Raw genomic sequence first — 18,811 nt, 5'->3', positions numbered from 1 at the left:
TGCATATAATGTACTATAAACATCCCATAAAAGAAAAAGAAAAAGAAAAAATTCCAACTTCTTCTCTGGTACAGAGGAAGGGCCAAAAAATTTTACTGGATCTTCCAGATTGAAGGGACATCATGCCCCAAACACCCACAAGGTGGAAGGTATACTTATGTTGTATTTTGATAATTTTACTATGTAGAAAAAAAGCCCACAATTGGCATGTGATAATACGCTTCCATTATCTTTATCAGTTTGATATGCCCTTAGTGAATTGTCCATTGAGGGAAGTCCTGAAAGAGAGGTAGGGAGGTGGTGTGGCATGAGCAGTGGACCAGAAGTTTGGAGACCCAGTTTCTAGCTTCAGATCTACTAGTTTGGGCAATTCACTACCTTTTTTTTGGGTTTCTTGTTCATCTGTGAAATGAAGGGGTTGGAGTAGATGACCTTAAATGTCCCTTTTAAAGGCTAAGCATTTGAGGACCCTCTAGTCACACCTGGAGATTGGGTTATCTCCCACTGAGTACCTGGCCAAGAATATTTCATTCAATTCTTTTTTCTTTCTTTTTTAAAACCCTTACTTTCCATCTTAGAACCAAATCTGTATATTAGTGCAGAAGAATGTTAACAGCTAGGCAATGGGGTTTAAGCAACTTGCTCAGGATCACACAGCTAGGAAGTATCTGAGGCCAGATTTGAACTCAGGAATTCCTGTATCTTGGGTCTGGTTTTCAATCTGCTGAGCCTTTTCTTACTTTCTAAACTTGAGTCTGGTTTTGTAAGTCAAAGGCCATAAAGGGGGCTTCTCTGACTTTCATTCTTATCATATGAAAAACATTTCCAATCATCTATCAGGAGGAACGGTCCTGAGACTGTGAATTCAGTGAATGTTCATGCCCTTTCATACATGTATGTCTTGTATGATCCTGGCAGGGATGTTTACTCTCTGGCTTAAATCATCTTTTTCAATTAGGACAAGGGTAGCAGTTGGAATGTAGACACCATGGGATGCTTTCTTTAGAATGATCTAGGTGCTGTGGCAAACAGAGAGTGGAGAGACCTTATGGAGGGCTGGCACTGGTGTTACCAGTGAGGTGAAGTCAAGAAGTCAAGTGAACAGGCATTTATTAGAAACCTACTCTGTGCCAGGCACTTTGCTAAGTCCTGGAGATACTATAAATGATGGGGATATATTATTCTAGATACTGAGTATTCCATTACAATACAAAGAGGCAAAAGACAGTTTTTGTTCTCAAGAAACTCCAAGTCACCTATGGAAGACAATTGATGACAACTATGTATAGAAGTCACTCTCTTATGGCTTTCTCCTCTGAAGCAGAGGTTATGTCTAGAATTGGATTGGGTGAAGAGCCAGAGCTCTGGTTTTCCAGAATATCATATTCCATGCCTTTTGGTCCTTCAGTGTAGATGCAGCCAGATCCTGTGTTATCCTCACTGTGGTTCCATGGTATCTGAATGACTTCTTCTTAGCAGCTTGTAATATTTTTTCCTTGGTCTGATAGTTCTTGAATTTGGCTATAATATTCCTGGGTGTTTTCAGTTGGGGATTAAGTACAGGAAGTGATCTGTGGATTCTTTCAATCTCTACTTTTCCCTCTTGTTCTAGAATATTGGGGAAGTTTTTTTTTTTTTTGATAATTTCCTGTAGTATGATGTCCAGGCTTTTTCTTTTTGTCATGGTCTTCTGGTATACCAATGATTCTTAAGTTGTCTCTTTGTCTCTCCTGGAATGATTTTCTAAATCTTCTGTTTTGTGAATGAGGTGCTTCATATTTTCCTCAAATTTTTCAATCTTTTGATTTTGTTCTATAGTGTCCTACTGCCTTATGAAGTCACCTGATTCTAGTTGTATTCTGGTTCTTAAAGACTGGATTTCATCCTTGGCTTTTTGGTCATTTTCCTTCTGGTCTGATTTTCTTTGAAGGTCATCTTTCATCCTCTTTATCTCATCTTTCATCTCCTTTGCCTCATTTTCCAGCTGGTTGATTTTGGCTTTCAAGACACTATTTTCTTGTTTTAGTTCAAGTACCTCTGTTTCCAGATGACTTATCTTAATTTTAAAGTTCTTTTCCCAATTGTCTTCAGCCTCTCTTAATTGTGTTTTGAGTTCTTCCACAGCCTGTATCCAATTCTCTGGGATTTCTGATTTATCATTTGCTGATCTCTCCCCCTCTGTTCTGTTTGCTGAGTAGAAACTGTCTATTGTAGTTTCTTTCTTCTTTTTCTGTTGTTTGCTCAAATTCACCCCTTCTTTACTCCCTGTATTTGTCTGTGCTCTTGCTCCTCTCATTTTTTTGGTTTTGGGGGCTTCTGTCAGTCTCCCCTCTTGGAGCTTTAACAGGAGATCTCTCGGTGTAGTCTCTGGTGGAGGTTTGTTGGGGTTTGAGCTTCCCTGTCCTCTGGAGGCTTTTGATTGAATTAAAGTCCAGCAGTCAATGAGGATGGGTGTGGAGCTTGGGCTTTCCTGAGTTCTGGAGACTTTTTATGGGATTAAGTTCAGCTTAGTTGGGCTGAGTATGCTCTGAGTCCAAAACTTCCTGGAAGACTAGAGCAAATATGGAGGATCTCCACAGCTCTGGCTAGGCTGCCAGGTCTATGCTCCCTCTCTAGCTCCTTCCCTGCCGTCTGTGTTGGATGCTCTGAACTTGGCACAGCCCTGGTTGCAATGTATGCCCTCCAGACCAGCACCTTTGCCCTCCCAGAAGTTCCCACTGCCGCTGGAGTCTCAGAGCTCTGGGTGGGAGGGGGGATGGGTCCTGGGACCTTCCTTCTGTCTTCCCCTTAAACCCGAGTGTTCTCGGATTCCAGCTTTTCAGGGGGGCGTACCTTTTGAATTAAGTCCAGCAGGTGGGTTCCTTGGCTCTGTCTTGTTGTTAAGTTTGTTTTTCAGTCCCTTAGGAGCATTCAGTTTGTGATTGGTGTTCAGAGGTCTGAACCTCTGCTCCTTGGGTTGCCATCTTGACTCTGCCTCCGAGAAAGGGATTTCTTGACTTGATCTTACTTATAACACTAGTGCCAGCCTTCCACAAGGTCTCTCTACTCTCTTTTTTTTTTTTGAGTATCAGAAAATCTTTATTAAATTCATAGAAAATGCACTAGACATAAGACTGTAAGGATTCAAAGGTACATGAGAACTTAAAACAATAGCCAAACAGCACATTACTTGCCTCATACTCTCACCCACTCTTGTAAGGTAAAAACAACTTTGTGGGGTTTCTTTCTTCTTTTTTTTTAAAATTTATTTAGTCAATTTAGAACATTATTCCTTGGTTACAAGAATAATATTCTATCCCTCTCTCCCCTCCCCCCCACCCTTCAGATTCCTTTGTGGGGTTTCTGATCATTCTAGAGAATGTGTCCCATGGTGCCTACATTTCAACCACTCATCTTGTTCCGATTGATAAAGATGATTTCATCTGAATGGTAAACCTCCCTGCCAGAATATGAGACCTTTGGAGAAGAGAGCTTTTCTTTATTCTTTCAACTAAGAGAGGGACCTTGACCTCACCCAAGGGAAAATTCCCCAAAGTCTCTAGGGCGACAATATGGAAATCAGAGACATATTAAGGAGTGTAATGTTGTGAAAGAAAGAAAATAGGAAAAGTTTACAACAGAGCTGGAGTAGCTGGGACTGTTAAGCTGTCACTCAAAGAGAACATTCTAATTGGAATGGTGACCAGGAAAGACTGTTGAGAAGGATCTGACAAACTGAAAATCTTGGTCTCTTTGCTTGGGGACAGAAAAGAAGGACAAAAGTCCAGCTCTCTCTGATTTTCTCTGCTGTGCTACAGTGACTGAATTTCCAGACCTGTCAACCAATTTTCTGAATTATATTCCACTATCCTCCAACCTAGGAATTATTCTAGCATTAGGGAAACCCCAAACCCTCTTTCTTTCCATTTTCTTATCTTTTCCTTTCTCCCAATAAACCCCTTACTTAATCTTAGAGATGAGAGAAAAGTGATTTATTTGATACACCATAATAATCACTCTGAGTTGATTTAGAAAGACCAACAGAAGAAGCAACTGGAAGGGGAGAGAGGAAGAGAGGGGGAGGAACAAACAGGAAGGGTAAAGGGAGGTAGGAGGGAGGAAGGGAGGAGATTGGCAGCTCTGATCTTTAGTTATCATTTATCACTCAAATAATCCTTATTACAGGAGAGACTTTATGCGTTCAAAGGTCTTTCCCTTTCACCTCCTTATAGTCAGTTCCAAAGAAAGTTTAGAGCCATATCTCTGTATGTGCCTGACTACCTGCCTATCTCTGTCAGTCTGCCTGTTTCTCAGAATGTTTTTTCTCTTCAAAATTCTTGTGCTAATTCCACCCCTCGCTGCAATGATTTGTCAACATTCTCTTAACCACTTAGAAGAGTCTTATGGAAAATGTTCCAGGTTTAGCAAGAAACTTGCTTACAGCTCATAATTCTTTTTAAACCCTTACCTTCCATCTTGGATTCAATACTGTGTATTGGCTCCAAGGCAGAAAAGTGGTAAGGGCTAGTCAATGGGGGTCAAGTGACTTGCCCAGGGTCACACAGCTGGGAAGTGTCTGAGGCCAGATTTGAACCTAGGACCTCCTATCTCTAGGCTTGGGTCTCAATCCACTAAACTACCCAGCTGCGCCCCCCCCCCAATAATTTTTTAAAAAATATCCCTAGTAGTATAGAGTACAGGACCCTTTACATACTAGATGCTTAATAATTATTTTTGGCATTGAATTAAATGATGGAATGTCACTGTCCCGTTTAAAAGCCTTTATTGATTCCCTGTTCCCTTCAGAATAAAATAGAAGCTGCTTGATCTGGCCTACCATGTAGCTTCCAACATTATCTGAGAGTATTCCCTTTCTTCATTCCAGCTAACCTGGACTAATAGTTATGACTTGAACTTAACCTGCCATTTCTATGCACTTGTACAAGTCATCCTCCACACCTGGAAAGTACTCCAGCTTTTTTTGTGGGCAAGTTGTTTCTTCTTTCTGAGCATCAGCATCATTATTTTGCCAAACAAAGGGATTGGACCAGTTGATGTAGAAAGTCCCTTCCAGTCCTAAGACCTATGATGCCACGACCTACTTGGGGAACCATGAAGCCACCTTCTACTTGCCTCCCTCAAGACTGAGGTTCTTCAAATCTTTAGAGGAATCCATTTTTGAAGCTGCTTGCTGGGAGCAAGGACCTCCCCCCTGTAGTTGGGATGTTCCAGGAAGCAATAAGCACCCACGTGAAAATAGCTCCAGTCCCTCTCCTTAATCCTCAGCCTATCCTTTTATCCGATGGCATCAGCCAGAGAGGAAGGAGGGGGAAGGGAAGCTTCCATAGCTGGACTGAAAGGACTGTGAGTTCAAGGGATGGATCCGACCCAGGGGAAGATACACTAGGGGACAAGGGCCCCTCTGTCCCAGGCTAGAAACTGGGAAGCTGGAGCCATGTGGGTGGCCATGGGAGTACTCTGGTGCCTGGTCCTCAGGAGTCTTCCCCAAGCTCTTGGCTCCTGCCCCTCCCAATGTAGCTGTAGTCTACACAGCCTCAGCGACGGCACCAAAAACAGGTAAGTGGAACACCCAGGAGCTGCCCAAATATCTAACTTGCTTTCTGTCTTCCGAATGGGGCCCCATGTCTGGGATGGGACAGAATAGAGGGGCCCCTTCTTTCTTGGTTGTGTTACTTTTACCGAATGGTTTTGCAGGGGGCTAGGTTCAAGTTCCCCTTCCATTTAATGCCAATTTGACCTTGGGGAAGTTGCTTCACCTCTCTTGGTCTCAGTCTCCTCATTCATAAAATAAAGGGATTAGACTAGTAAATCTCGAAGGTCTCTTCCAGCTGAAATTCTATAATTTTTGATTTCATATTCCTTCTGGAGTCCTAACCACATTTCACTAGAATGAAATTTTGCAATGATCAAATGAGATACATTTTGTAAAGCACTTAAGCCAGTGCTTGACATATAGACAAAGGTGTTCCATAAATGCTCGTTTCCTCCTTCTTTCTGCCTTGGTAAGGATATGGGAGAAGTCTGGACCTGAGAGAGAATGGGACACTGGTTAGGACACAGCAAAGCAGCTGGATCTTCCTTCCCTCCTTTCCTATGGTAACAGTCCCTCCTTCCTCTCCCTCCCTCTCCACCTTGGGCATCCTTAGCTTATGGAGGAGCTGCTGTCCATATTTCTACACAACCAGTCCCACAAGTAGAGGTTCTGGAGAGAACAGGTGAAGAATCCAGAGAGAAATCTCCTTGGAGAGAAATTTCACATGGTCTGAAGACCTGAGATTTCATTTTAGCATAAGTCCCTGTCATGGATCAACTCCTCAAGAAGGGAAAGAAAGAGAATATCAATGTAGTCCCAGATGCTGAAATTCAAGAGACGTATTGGAGGGGCTCTGTCCTGTTTCCAACCCATCCAGTCCATGAAGTAATCTCCTGTACAGTAGCTGTCTGAACAGATGGCCATCTAGCTTCTACTTAAATGCTTCCAGAGATTGGGAGATCGCTCTTTCAGGAAGCAGCCTGTTCCATTTTTGGACAATTCTATTTCTCAGACTCAATTTTGCTAATACTCTCATTTCACTATGAAACTAAATTGCAGTAATTTAAACTAAATGGTTTCTGGAGCATCACAAATAAGGAATGCTTTGGTATTCTTATTGATTGATTACAGCAGGGAATCGGACTAGTTTTTTTTTTTTCTCTTCCAGGAAGTTCCTAAGGAGAGAGAAGTTTCTTTATTAAGACAAACAGCTTTTACTTATATGCAATTTCCTGGAGGAATTTATGAAACCTAGAGACATAACTCTATCAGGGTATCTGGTGCTTTCTCCCAGGGCACAGAAATTTAGAGGTGCAAAAATATAGCCTAACAAGTTAAATTAAAAAGATTGTGAAATTTTAAAATAGTCTCCATTTACATTTTGATGGCACTTTTATTCCTTTAGCAGCCTAGAGACTAGTTAGCATATTAGAAAGGTAATTAGCTACATTATAAACTGACCCAACCCCATCCTATTCTTTCCTATGCAGTGGCCTCCCTATTAGTAGTTTTATGGTATCCCAGGATCTTCCCTAATGGAGCCAACCAACATCCTGAGAGCTCTGTCTTGGTCACAAAGGTTGGTGTTCCAGGGATGATTTAGGTGAGCACATAGTGTGGCTTGCTCAAAGGGTCCAAAATTGCTAGTTACTGCTCTGAAAACAGCAATTCCTATTATTTTTACATCTGATGTGCCCCTTTTGGGATTCATTTGTTTTAGGAAAATTATTGGAAAGATTAGGAAATTCTATTATCTTCTCTCTTCAGAGCCTTGGAAATTACCAAGGAGAGGACCTGAAGGAAGGAAAAGCAAATGATGCTGTGATATTGAAAGTCATTCTAACATGGCTTGGAGAAGGATAGGGAAAAACTCTCAGCCAGATGTTTACAAGAAACCTTTGATGTGTTCTTCGCTGCACAGTGTTAGCCAGAATGAGCAAGTATGAGCTCTCTGAAGACCCAAGAAGCTGCTGCTCTTAATCATTCATATTTATGCATAACACTTAACAATGTCCTAGTCATGTCAGATATTCTTTAATTCTTATTTCACAGCTAAGTAAAATCAGGCTGAGAGCTCCTACATGACTTGCTCACAGTCACATAGTTAATGGGCTGAAATAGCTGGGTGTTTTTTCCCCACTGCACTTTGATGCTTGGGAGAGCATGAATGGGAGATATTTCCTTCATGGAATTTTAGGATTACAGAATTTTATGTGTACGAGTTCTCAGATTCAATTAGATTCAATTCAGTAAAACCAATATACATTTAGTACCCATGCAAGGCATTATACTGAAGACTGAGAATAGACAGATAAAAATGAAATAGCCCCTGCTCTCAAGGAGCTTGTAGTCTACAGGCGACAGGGGAGTTACAATCTGGACCCAGATAAGTAAACACAAAACCATACAAAATAGTTTCAAAGCCAGATACTAAGAACTAACAGTATCAGGAAAGACTTTGAAGTAAGTTTGGGATTCTGATGTGGGGAAAGTGAGGAGGCAGAACATTCTAGGCACAAGGGAACTGCTTTGTGAAAAGGTGCCCAGGAAGAATATGGGATTTTGTAAATGAAGAATAATTAATAAGCCACTTTGATTGGAACTGAGCCTTCATGAAAGGGAGGGGTGTGCTGTAGCCAGTTCAGATTGGACCCAAGGAGTGATTGTTAAAATTTCGAAGTGAGCATCTATACCTCAGAAATTAGCAACTATTGCACATCATGGGTTGATTTATCATTTTGTGGATTTCTAGACTTAAGAAAGTCATGGAGGAAATGTTAATTCAGATTAAATTTAAAAGCATGTCATGTGACCTCACCCCCCAATCTGGTTGCTAAACATTTACTAGTATACCTTTGAGAGCACTTAAAGCAAGCCTGGAAAGGAAAGTGTGCGACAACTTAAATGGTATTTTAGAGGAGAGGAGCCATATGGCTAGAGCCTTATTTTAGGAATATCAGTTTAGAGATGTTTAGTTTGAATAAAGGGCATCTAGTCTCTCTCTAGTTGAGATGTCCAGCAGACAATTGGTAATCAGAGATTGGAATTGGGGAGAGAGTTTAGAGCGAATATGTTGATCTGGGAATCATTTGAATAGATGACTAAACCCACTGTAGATGATGAAATTGCCATGGAAGAGAAGGTAGAGAGGGAAGAAAACACAGGACAGAACACTGGTGAGGCACCTCACTTAGTGGGTGAAAAATGGTGATGATCTAGCCAAGGAGACTAAGAAAGAGTGATCAGACAGGTGGGAAGAGAGTCAAGAGAGAACAGTGTCATGGATATTAAGGGCAGCGAGTAGTTTACAGAGGAGCAATTTAAGTCCTAGAAAAGTAAAATTACTTCCTCAGGGTTACATTAACTAATTAAAGTCAGAGCCCAAACTAAAATCTGGGTCTTCTTGCTCCCAGTCAAATTCTATGTTGTTATATCATGAGGATACTAAAATGTGAAAATCTAGGAGAAGTTCTATATGGACATAATGACTCTTTAGTATTATACATCTCATGAAGGATTGAAAAGTGACATGATTGCAGGCTAGGAAAGAACCCTAGGGAAAGAGTACAGAGAGTAGTAATAGCTTTAAGACCCCAACCCACAGTAGTTTCTTTCTTTGAAATTGATGTAGCACATCTTGTCTGTTCTCCTCACTTGACAATTAGCATGGTAGCCACTCTTTGAATGTTATCTTACTGTTCTTTAGTTTTTCATGTAAACATCTTGAATATATTCATTCCTTACTTCATTCAATGAAATTTATTAAGCATCTACTGTGTATACCATGGATATATGGCACACACACATATATGTATGTGTATATACATATATGCATATATATACACACCATATACTAGTGATACACACCTCCTAAAACAACTGGAGTCCCATGCCCCACGTGCCACAAAATTTGCACCTCAGCCTTTGGACTCCAAAGCCACATGAGGGTACACTGTAGATTAAACTGCACAGACAATAGTCATTCTCGATCACCAAGAGACTACCACTAGATACTAGTGATATTACTATAAAGGGCTAAGGTGAAAGTCTTCATGTATTTTGCCTGGGTCAGATAACACATGGAATTTCTTGTGCCAACATGTTTTAGAAAGGGCACTGGTAATCTGGAGAGTGTCCAGAATACCATGAAAGGATTGGTCAAAGAAGGGGAAGAAGAGAAGACTGAGATGACATAATACATTTTCAAGTATTTGGAGGGCTCCCACATGAAAGAGGGACTTGACTTATGCTGTTTGGCTCCAAGGGCAGAACTGGAAACGATGGTCAAATATGGCAGAGAGGTAGTTCTAGGATTAAGGATAACAAGAACTTCCAATATTTGGAGCTGTCCAAAAGTAGAATGGTCTCTCCCTTGGGAGATGTTGACTTCCCCTTCTCTGGAGATCTTCAAGCTAAGGCTTGTTGAAGGATGTTGGAGAAGGGGTTCTTGTACAGGTAAGATTTGGACTAGATAGATGACCTTGGATGTTCTTTCTAGGTCTGAGATACTGTGATTGTGTTAATTCTATAGAGACTATTTGCTCCTTGAGGGAAGGGCCTTTATGCTATTTCTCTGAATATCACACAGTACTTACCAAATGATAAGTGTTTTGTAGATATTTTTGGAACATATTGAATGATTGAGGCTATGATTTGCATAGATTCATTATGAGAAAAATAAATGAATCTGCCGCAGTGTATTGGCTGTGTCATGAGAAGCTAGTGGCTATGGTTTATGAAACTAGGACAGCATGGGATCACCATTAAATCTTGGTATTTTGGCTTTTTTCCCCCATTATATCTGACCCAGGGCAGTTGTGTGCAATGATCCCGAGATGACGCTCCCTCCCATGATGATCCCATCAGACACCTCCAAGCTCCGCATAGAGAAGACGTCCATCAGGAGAGTGCCAGGCGATGCTCTCCACCACCTCACTCGCCTCGAGTATCTGTGGCTGCCCTATAATTCCATGACCAGCATCAGTTCTGTCATGCTGCGGGGCTTACGGCGCCTTCAGGAGCTTCGCCTCCCTGGGAATTACTTGGTGTCCTTCCCCTGGGGAGCTCTTGGGGATACCCCACAGCTACGGCTACTTGATCTTCATGCAAACCGCCTCTCAGCTGTGTCTGCAGAGGCTGCCCGCTATGCAAGGAACCTTACTTTTCTGGACCTCTCCAGCAATCAGCTGATGCGTCTCCCCCAGCAACTCCTCACCACCTGGTCTCATCTGCAGGCTGGTCCTTATTCCCCCGGGGAAAACTCCAAGATCATCTTGGGTAAGAGAAGTCAAGCTGTCTATCCCAACTCCTGAGTCTGACGTTCAGAGATACTTGGGGAATTTTCAGACACCCAAAGGGACAAGTCTAGGAAAATAGCACTGGGCTGTTGGGGCCTTGATAAATGCTTGTGAAATGAAAGAACTCAGCTAACTCTTTCTTAGTCAGTTGATATCTATACTAAGCACCTAATACTGTATGTCTCTCTACTAGGTGCTTTGGGGGAGACAGGCAAAGCATAAAACAGAATCCTTTTTGCACAATGTAGAATAGGAAAAGGTTTTAGAGACTAGTCTTGGGCTTCTTAGCCTTATTGTAGGTCTTGAACCTCTTTGATGGTCAGGTGAATCTAATGCTTTTAAGTGCATAAAATAAAATATGGAAGAGTACAAAGCAAACCAGTTATGCTAAAATATAACTATTAAGATAAACATTTTCTTTCAAAGTTCATCAACCTCAGGTTAAGACTCCTTGATTTAGACCAAACCCTTCACTTTTCAGAGGAAGTAATTGAGACTCATAGAGGTGAGGTGACCTGTCCAAAGTCACACAGCTATTTAGCACAGTCAGCCCTGGAACCCAGGTTCAGTGACTTGAGATGCTTTTCTCACTACATCTCACTGTCTCCTGAGAAGTGTCCTTCTCATTCATAGGATCATGGGATTTAGGATTAGAAGGTTTTTTAGAGGAGATTTTGTTTGATTCTTTTATTTTGATGGAAATGAGGCCCAGAAGTGCCTTCCTTGCCCAAAGTCACACACACACAGATTTCCTGCCTGTGCCATAGCTGGCATTTGACCCTGACTTCAAATCTTGTGGCCTTTCTCCTATGGTGCAATGTCTCTTCCTTGCTTCAGTCTAGTTAGAGAGCCAGGGGCCTCATAGAATCTACTCTCAACTAAGTGCTAAATTAATTTAGAGAGATTTGGGTCATCTGTGTTGGAGGAATTTGGAGGAAAGAGAAAGCAGATTGGGCTGGAGCAACCAGGAAAGAAAGAAATGTTATAGAAAAGGGCAAGAGGTTACAGTTGCTGGGTTCTAGGTCAGACCTGTGGATGTTGATCATAAGAAGTTAGGAAATGCTGGGCTGATTTTCTGAAGATGCCAACGGAATCCAATGACCTTTCAAAATAGAAGACAGACCAGTCTGCAGTGGTTTGGGGGTCAGGAATTGTGGAAATGACTGTGAAAGAAAATAGCAAACAGAAAGGAGCATTGGGCTTCCTTTAACAGCCCCATCTCTATCATAACTCGATAGTCATATATAGTGGACATCCTCTTGAAGGGTTTAATGACCAGCTCTGCTATTTATTATCTGTGTGCCCCTGAGCATATTGGGGAAATACTTTTGACTCAGTTTCTTCCCCTTGCATGAGAAATTTTTAGCACAAAGGCATTGAAGAGGAATTCTTTTTGTCACCTCTTGTTGAGGTGTTTGTGCTGGTTAGTTCAGTAGGTTTGACCATGGCCCCTGGGTTCCATCCAGCATGAAGAATCAGCGACCTCTGGGGAATGGTGAAAAGGTGATTTGTGAAGTCCCTGGCTAGCAGAGGAGCAGTGACCCAGGGAAACCACTGGTAAGGGAGCAAGTGGCAATTATTTGTCATTGTTAAATGAGGCCAGAAACTCATTCATGTCAAATCAGTCTCTGACACCCAACATCCTCATGAAGGCAAAGCATCTCCTGCCCCCCCCTCCACTTCCACCTAAACTCTTTAGGTAGAAGGCTGCCACATCATGATTCTTTTCCCTCTTAAGCCTGGTTATAATGTCCTTTTCAATTTGATTTCCTCTAGATACAAAAGTTTTGCTGTGAAGGCTGGACTGATGGGTTGGAGCTAGGGTTGGGGTGTGTGTACTATTAAAGCTTAAAACTCACTAAGACTTTTGGGATACTCTAGGTAACAATAATACATGTACCTGTAATATGATATATAATACTATATATAACATATACATACACACATTATCTATTTATACATATAAAATATATAAAACATGGGTGTATGTATATGTGTATATATATGTATACATTCTGCAGGCTATAATCAACCCTATTCTTAACTTGACTGATGTATGTATTATCTTAGGAGGAAGAATGTGGATAATTCAGAACTGCCTTAAGGGTGGAGAAACAACAAAAAAGTGCACATTCTTAAAATTGTGCCAGCCTTATGAAATGAGGACTTGCAGATGTAGTGAATAGAGCACTGGATTTGGAGTCAATAAGATCTGGGTTTGAGTCCCATCTCTGTTATTTACTAGCTATGTGGCCATGAGGAATCTTTCTGAGCCTCAGTTTCCTCATCTGTAAGATGGCTCTAATAATTGCATTTACTTTAAACAGTATTTTGTGAAATTCATATGGGATAATGTATATAAAGTCTTTTTCAAACCTTAAAAAGTTCTATATGCATGCAATAACCTCTACTATGCCTTCTGCTCTTACTACTGCTCATTCCGTGGCTTGAAAAGGTGACCGTGACACCTTAAGGCTTTCATGTTTCAGGAGTATTTTGCCTGAAAAGGACAGGAGGCAATAATACATCAGGAGTGTAGGAGGAAGATGGGATTCTCATTTCATTTCCTCCTTCCAGGTCTTCAGGACAATCCCTGGATGTGTGACTGTAGCCTGTATGATATGGTCCAGATCCTAAACTTCCCAACTCCAAATATGGCCTTCATTGATCCAAGGCTGAAATGTTCTACTCCTTGGAGCCTGGCTGGAGTTGCCTTCAGCCAGCTGGAACTCAGGAAATGCCAGCGTCCTGAGGTTTATACTTCGGTGGCCAAGGTCAAAACCCTTCTGGGTAGCACTGTGTTCCTGCGCTGTGGGGCCACTGGGGTACCCAGTCCAGAGCTCAGCTGGAGGAGAGCTGATGGGCATCAGCTCAATGGGACAGGTGAGTTATAATAGCCAAGTGTTCTCAGACCTTCTAGCCTGGGAAAATGAGCAGCATTTGCCAATTAGGGAAATGTGACTTTGTGCTAGATGTACCCCTCTGTACCTGAGAAGGGTTTCCATACAGATTCCCTTAGAACCTTAGGAATTCCGTGAAATTTGGCTAAGGCAATTATGACCCAGATGCTGGGTCCAGGTCCTGGTTAAGCATAGCTCTGAGACAACAGAAGTAGTAAGAATTACCAAAAACTTTATAATAGCAACAATGATAAAAACTCTTCCTTACATTGATAGAGCATTTGATAATTTACCAAACATTATACTATCATTACTTGAGTTTAGATGCATTATTATTTGATCCTTTTACCTCTTCAAGGTAAATGGAATGGGTATAACTATTCTCAATTTATTGATGAGGAAACTCGGGCTTACAGGGGTGAAATAACTTGACCAGTGTTGAGATTAGAATCCAAGTCTTCTGACTCCTGTGGTTCTTTCTATTTTACTACCCAGCTTTATAACACTTTAGGTTTATCCTGGACCTTATACTTTTCATGTATGCCATCTCATGACACATGATATCTCTGAGAGGCTTCAGGCCAAAACCAACTCAAGATGAATCTTACCTAGCAGTAAACCAGATTGCTCTTGAACGAATCCCCTTATACAATAGGCAAAGACCACATTGTCTTAACTTTCTGTGGGTCTCCTCTGTATATCTTTTTTTTCTTCCAGTGCATCAAGAATCCTCCAATGATGGCATGAGTTGGTCTCTTCTGGGTTTGCCCGACGTGTCCCACCATGACTCTGGAGAGTATGTCTGCAAAGCCAAAAATTCTTTGGGGGCCACTGAAGCATTCGTCTCCCTCATCATCACCGAGTCCCAGACCACTGCTGAGCCCCCAGGGTCCACAACTAGGCTGTGGCCAGGAAAGTCTGAGGGAGCAGAAGCTGCTGCTTACAATGAGCTAGTGGCCAGGTATGCCTCCACTACCTCCAGACCATCTTCTCTGGTGGCCAGACCCACCCTCCCCAGCTATGAGAAGAATCCTGCTCTCCAACATTTCCACATGAATGCCTTGGGAGAACTTTCTGTGGGGAGCCCTGGAGCAGAGCAGGCTGATAGAGCCAAGGACCTACCATTAAATCATCTGGAGCCAACCCAAATGGTGAGATCAGTTAAGGTGGTGGGGGATACTTACCACAGTGTGACCTTGGTGTGGAAAGCCCCCCAGGCTGGAAATACCACCATGTTCAGTGTACTCTATGCCATCTTTGGGGAGAAGGACATGAAGAGGGTCAGTGTAGATCCTGGGAAAACCAAGGTCACTATTGAGGGTCTTATGCCAAAAACCAAGTATGTAGCTTGTGTCTGTGTGCGTGGCTTGGTCCCCAAGAAGGAGCAGTGTATCATCTTCTCCACCGATGAGGTGGTTGATGCTGAAGGCACCCAGAGACTGATCAATGTTGTGGTGATTACCATAGCGGGTATCATCGCTGTGCCCTTGACTTTGCTTGTCTGTTGTGGGTCCCTAAAGCGACGTTACCAGAAGTTTCGGTTGAGGAAGAATGAAGAGACTCAGAGCTCCTATGTCACATTTGAGAGACTGAGCCCTGGTGAAGATGGAGTGGAAGATTCAGCAAAGGACAGCCCCGAGGAGGGAGACAGGCTGCTCTCGTCACGGTCTAGCATGGATTCACACGCACCATCCAAGGTAGAAGGACAAGCCAATGAGTACTTCTGCTGAGAGAAGCTCCAATAATTACTTGTGGCTTATATAAACACTCTTTTCCACACACTTGTGTTTACAGACTCACACCCAACTTTTCATACCCTTGCACTCTTATATCCTCAAATGCACACGTGTTCTCATGAACTCATATGAAAGCACGCTTACACACTGCGTTTCTCTTTTCCTTGCTTTCTGTCTCCCCCTTTTGTACATGCACACACACACATCCCACTTGTCATACTCACATGTGTGCTTTTTTCCTTGCAGATTGTCTTTCAAATTCTGATAGATTCCAAGAGATTTTGGTAAATCTCATGAAATATGAACTCTTGACTTAGAGAATATTAAGTCTAGAGGAGACCTTGGCCTTACAGCTGACTTACATTTAGTTTTAGATCAGAATCTCATTTTTTTAAAAAAGAAGATTCCACATCCACCCTTGGTGACCCTTTCCATTGTTTACAAGGGCATTTTCAGTGTAAACAGATTCTCCCTGATGTCTAGCCCAAATCCAGCGGGTTGCACTGTAAGCCCATTTTCTTCTTGCATCTTCCCTGGAGATGAAGAACAGCTGATTATATCTCTCAATCTAATAACCCTTATATCTGCTGGCATTCATTTTGGAATTCCAAAAAAGGGTTGGTAAGCCTGATATCAATGAGGTAAGTCACACTCCTCCAAGCTGAGCTGCAGGCTTATGGTTTCCATGTGACTTGGAGCTATGGCTCATCGATGGCAGCTCCATAATTGATAGGAGCATCCCACACAGAAGTTACCTTGTACTAGCTATACAAGACTAATGGACTGTGTGGGACATAAGCTGGGGTGTTCAGGGCTGAGCCTTTGAGGGACAGCCAGGAAAATGCTCAGACAACCAGGGAATTCAAAGAAGCCATTTTTTATTGTTACGTGTCAAATAAAATAATTCTTTGCAGGGCACTGAACCTTCTGCTGAGGTTAATGATTCTTTATTTGAATAATACTTTTCAGTAAACAAGACTCCTTCATCTACATTAAGTTCTTTGGTCCTCCTAACAAACCTGAATAATTAGGCAGAACAGGTATTTTTACTCACATTTTGGACATGAAGATACAGAATCTCAGAGAAGTTGTGACTCGTTCTTGATCAGTAAGGCGAGGAAGAAGCAGAGCTAAGACCAGAACCCCAAAATGCTCATTCTAATTTCTGTGCTCTTTTCAAAGTTTCATCTTATATTTCCATCGAAGGATAGCAGAGAAATAGCCAGTTAAATGGTTTGTTTTAGACCAGGAAATATTCAAGGGTGATGGGCAACCCAATGGACTGCACTATCAACTAGTCTCTTTAACATTGTTTTACTGCTTGAACACAGTGGCCGCCCAACTTATGTGTTCACATTGTTTGGCTGTTGGTGACACTGTAGTGGAAAAGAAGGCTGAATCCTGGTTTGAGAATGGTGTGGGGTAGAGGGAGTGGGAAAGAGAGAGCTGTTTTGGGATTATCCAGATGATCACCTTTCTGTAGAATAAATCAACAGTGATTTGGAAGAATCTCCTAATGTTCAATTTACTTCAGTTCTACATGTATTTATTAAGTATTTAGTATTTTCTAGATTCTAAGAAGTTAGGGATACAAAAAATGAAAAAAAAAAAAGGCAGAATCTATGTCCTCAAGGAACTATGTATTCTATTAGAGGACAAGACACATGGGAAGCATTATTTTATTAAAATTTTTTTTTATCCCCAGGCCCTAGTACAGGTTCTGGCACACAGTAGGTACTCAATAAATATTTGTTGATCAAGAAAGTCAACATCTAAGTTATGAAATGATAAAACAGGCAATGATCAAAAGACAATGACAAATCAGAATGACTTGAGAAGTCAAGGAGGAAGGTAAATGGTATTTTCTGAAGGTGTTTGATTTATGTGATCTTTGTTGTTGTTTGCCGGGGACAAAGGGGAAAATCTGGGAGGCTAGTAGTGAAATAGTCTTGGTTAAGGAGAAGGATTCCCATTTTGGAACCCATCTTTCGCTACCAAGAGTCAGTATGTGGTAAAGGAAGGAAAACTGAATTTGGAGTTAAAGGACTCTGAGTTTGAATCTTTGCTGCTTACTGGCAGTATAACCTTGGCACTGAGTGACTTGACTTCTCTGGCCTTTGGTTTTCTTATCTGTAAAATGTGGAGGTCAAAGTAATCACTGAGGTCCCTTCTAGCTCTAAATCCTTAATGAAGTAGCAGGAAACCCTGTTTCTCTAGTCAATCCTGACATATTCATTAGTTCCCAGACCATTTGGGTCAAAGTTAGGTATGGTTGACACAAGATTTGTTGGCTGAAGAGATATTGTTGAAGAATTGATAGAGCCCTGAAGATTTTGCAGGGAAGGGAATAAATTTAACTGATGGTTTAAATTTAGCTGATGCACTGAAATAAAGCATCCCCTCTCCCACAATCTACCCACCTTTAATTTTACCCATTGTAAGACATCTAATTTCCCCAATAACTTATGGATCTGTAATTTTATTGGGTCATCAATCCCTTCAAAAATGTAGATTTCAACCCTTCTTAATTCAGTAGATGGTTTTACAGAGTTGCTGTGGCCAATAAGGTACCTTAATGATCAGCCTGGTGATGAACTTCCCCAAATAGAGCAAGACTGGTTCATAGACAACAGGTTTACAATACAACCCTACTTGAAGTGCTTCCACATTCTTAGAATTTTCCAGAGCTTTGTGCTTCACCAGAATAGTGTGACTATAGTGTCAGTCCCTCTCTACAGTGAAATCTTGGAGAGAACCTTAGAAAAAGAATTCACCCAAATGGTCTAAGAATGATTGGGTCATAGATAGGAGTAAAGTACTTATCAGATCTAATCCAAACCAACAGGAATTTATTAAATAACTATGATGTGCAAGGCACTGGGCTAAATGTGGGGGATACAGGGATGCTATGAAAATTAGTTCTTACATTCAAGAAGATAAATTAGTGAGATTAGGTGTAAGGAACACTGCCTTAAAGACTCTAAAAGACATGTCACCTTTCTTTTAGAATTATAGTATTCCTATTTGAGTCTGAGAATAAACAAGAGAATAGAGATAATTTAGTCAAGAGAATTGAAGCTGAGAATATGAAAGGGAACTGTCTGGCAATGATGTTATCAATTGTCCTTTGTCCATCAGGACTCATGAGTCTTAGGATTTGTCATTGAAAATACCGAATATAATGATGAGTGCAAAATGAGGCACAACTAAAGGAGGCCATAAAATTTTTTCCTGGCATTCTTTTTTTTTTTTTTAATCCTTACCTTCCATCTTAGAATCAATACTTTGTCTTGGTTCCAAGGCAGAAGAGTGGTAAGGGCTAAGCAATGGGAGTTAAGTGACTTC

The 18,811-nt window shown here is 41.4% G+C and overlaps 1 protein-coding gene across 1 annotated transcript; it reads left to right on the top strand.

Annotated features, from left to right (window-relative positions):
- The first annotated feature begins 5,134 nt into the window (after positions 1–5,134).
- Positions 5,135–16,503, top strand: LRIT1 (leucine rich repeat, Ig-like and transmembrane domains 1). Its single transcript, XM_003339916.3, has 4 exons — positions 5,135–5,556; positions 10,344–10,810; positions 13,408–13,713; positions 14,448–16,503. The coding sequence occupies exons 1-4, from the start codon at positions 5,435–5,437 to the stop codon at positions 15,458–15,460; spliced, it is 1,908 nt and encodes a 635-aa protein (XP_003339964.3). The 5' UTR covers positions 5,135–5,434; the 3' UTR covers positions 15,461–16,503.
- Positions 16,504–18,811: the final 2,308 nt, after the last annotated feature.

The sequence above is a fragment of the Monodelphis domestica genome, chromosome 1 (assembly GCF_027887165.1).
Source record: "Monodelphis domestica isolate mMonDom1 chromosome 1, mMonDom1.pri, whole genome shotgun sequence".
Taxonomy (NCBI): domain Eukaryota; kingdom Metazoa; phylum Chordata; class Mammalia; order Didelphimorphia; family Didelphidae; genus Monodelphis; species Monodelphis domestica.
The sequence above is the reverse complement of the archived record's forward strand: the minus strand, read 5'-3'. Positions and strand labels throughout refer to the sequence as shown.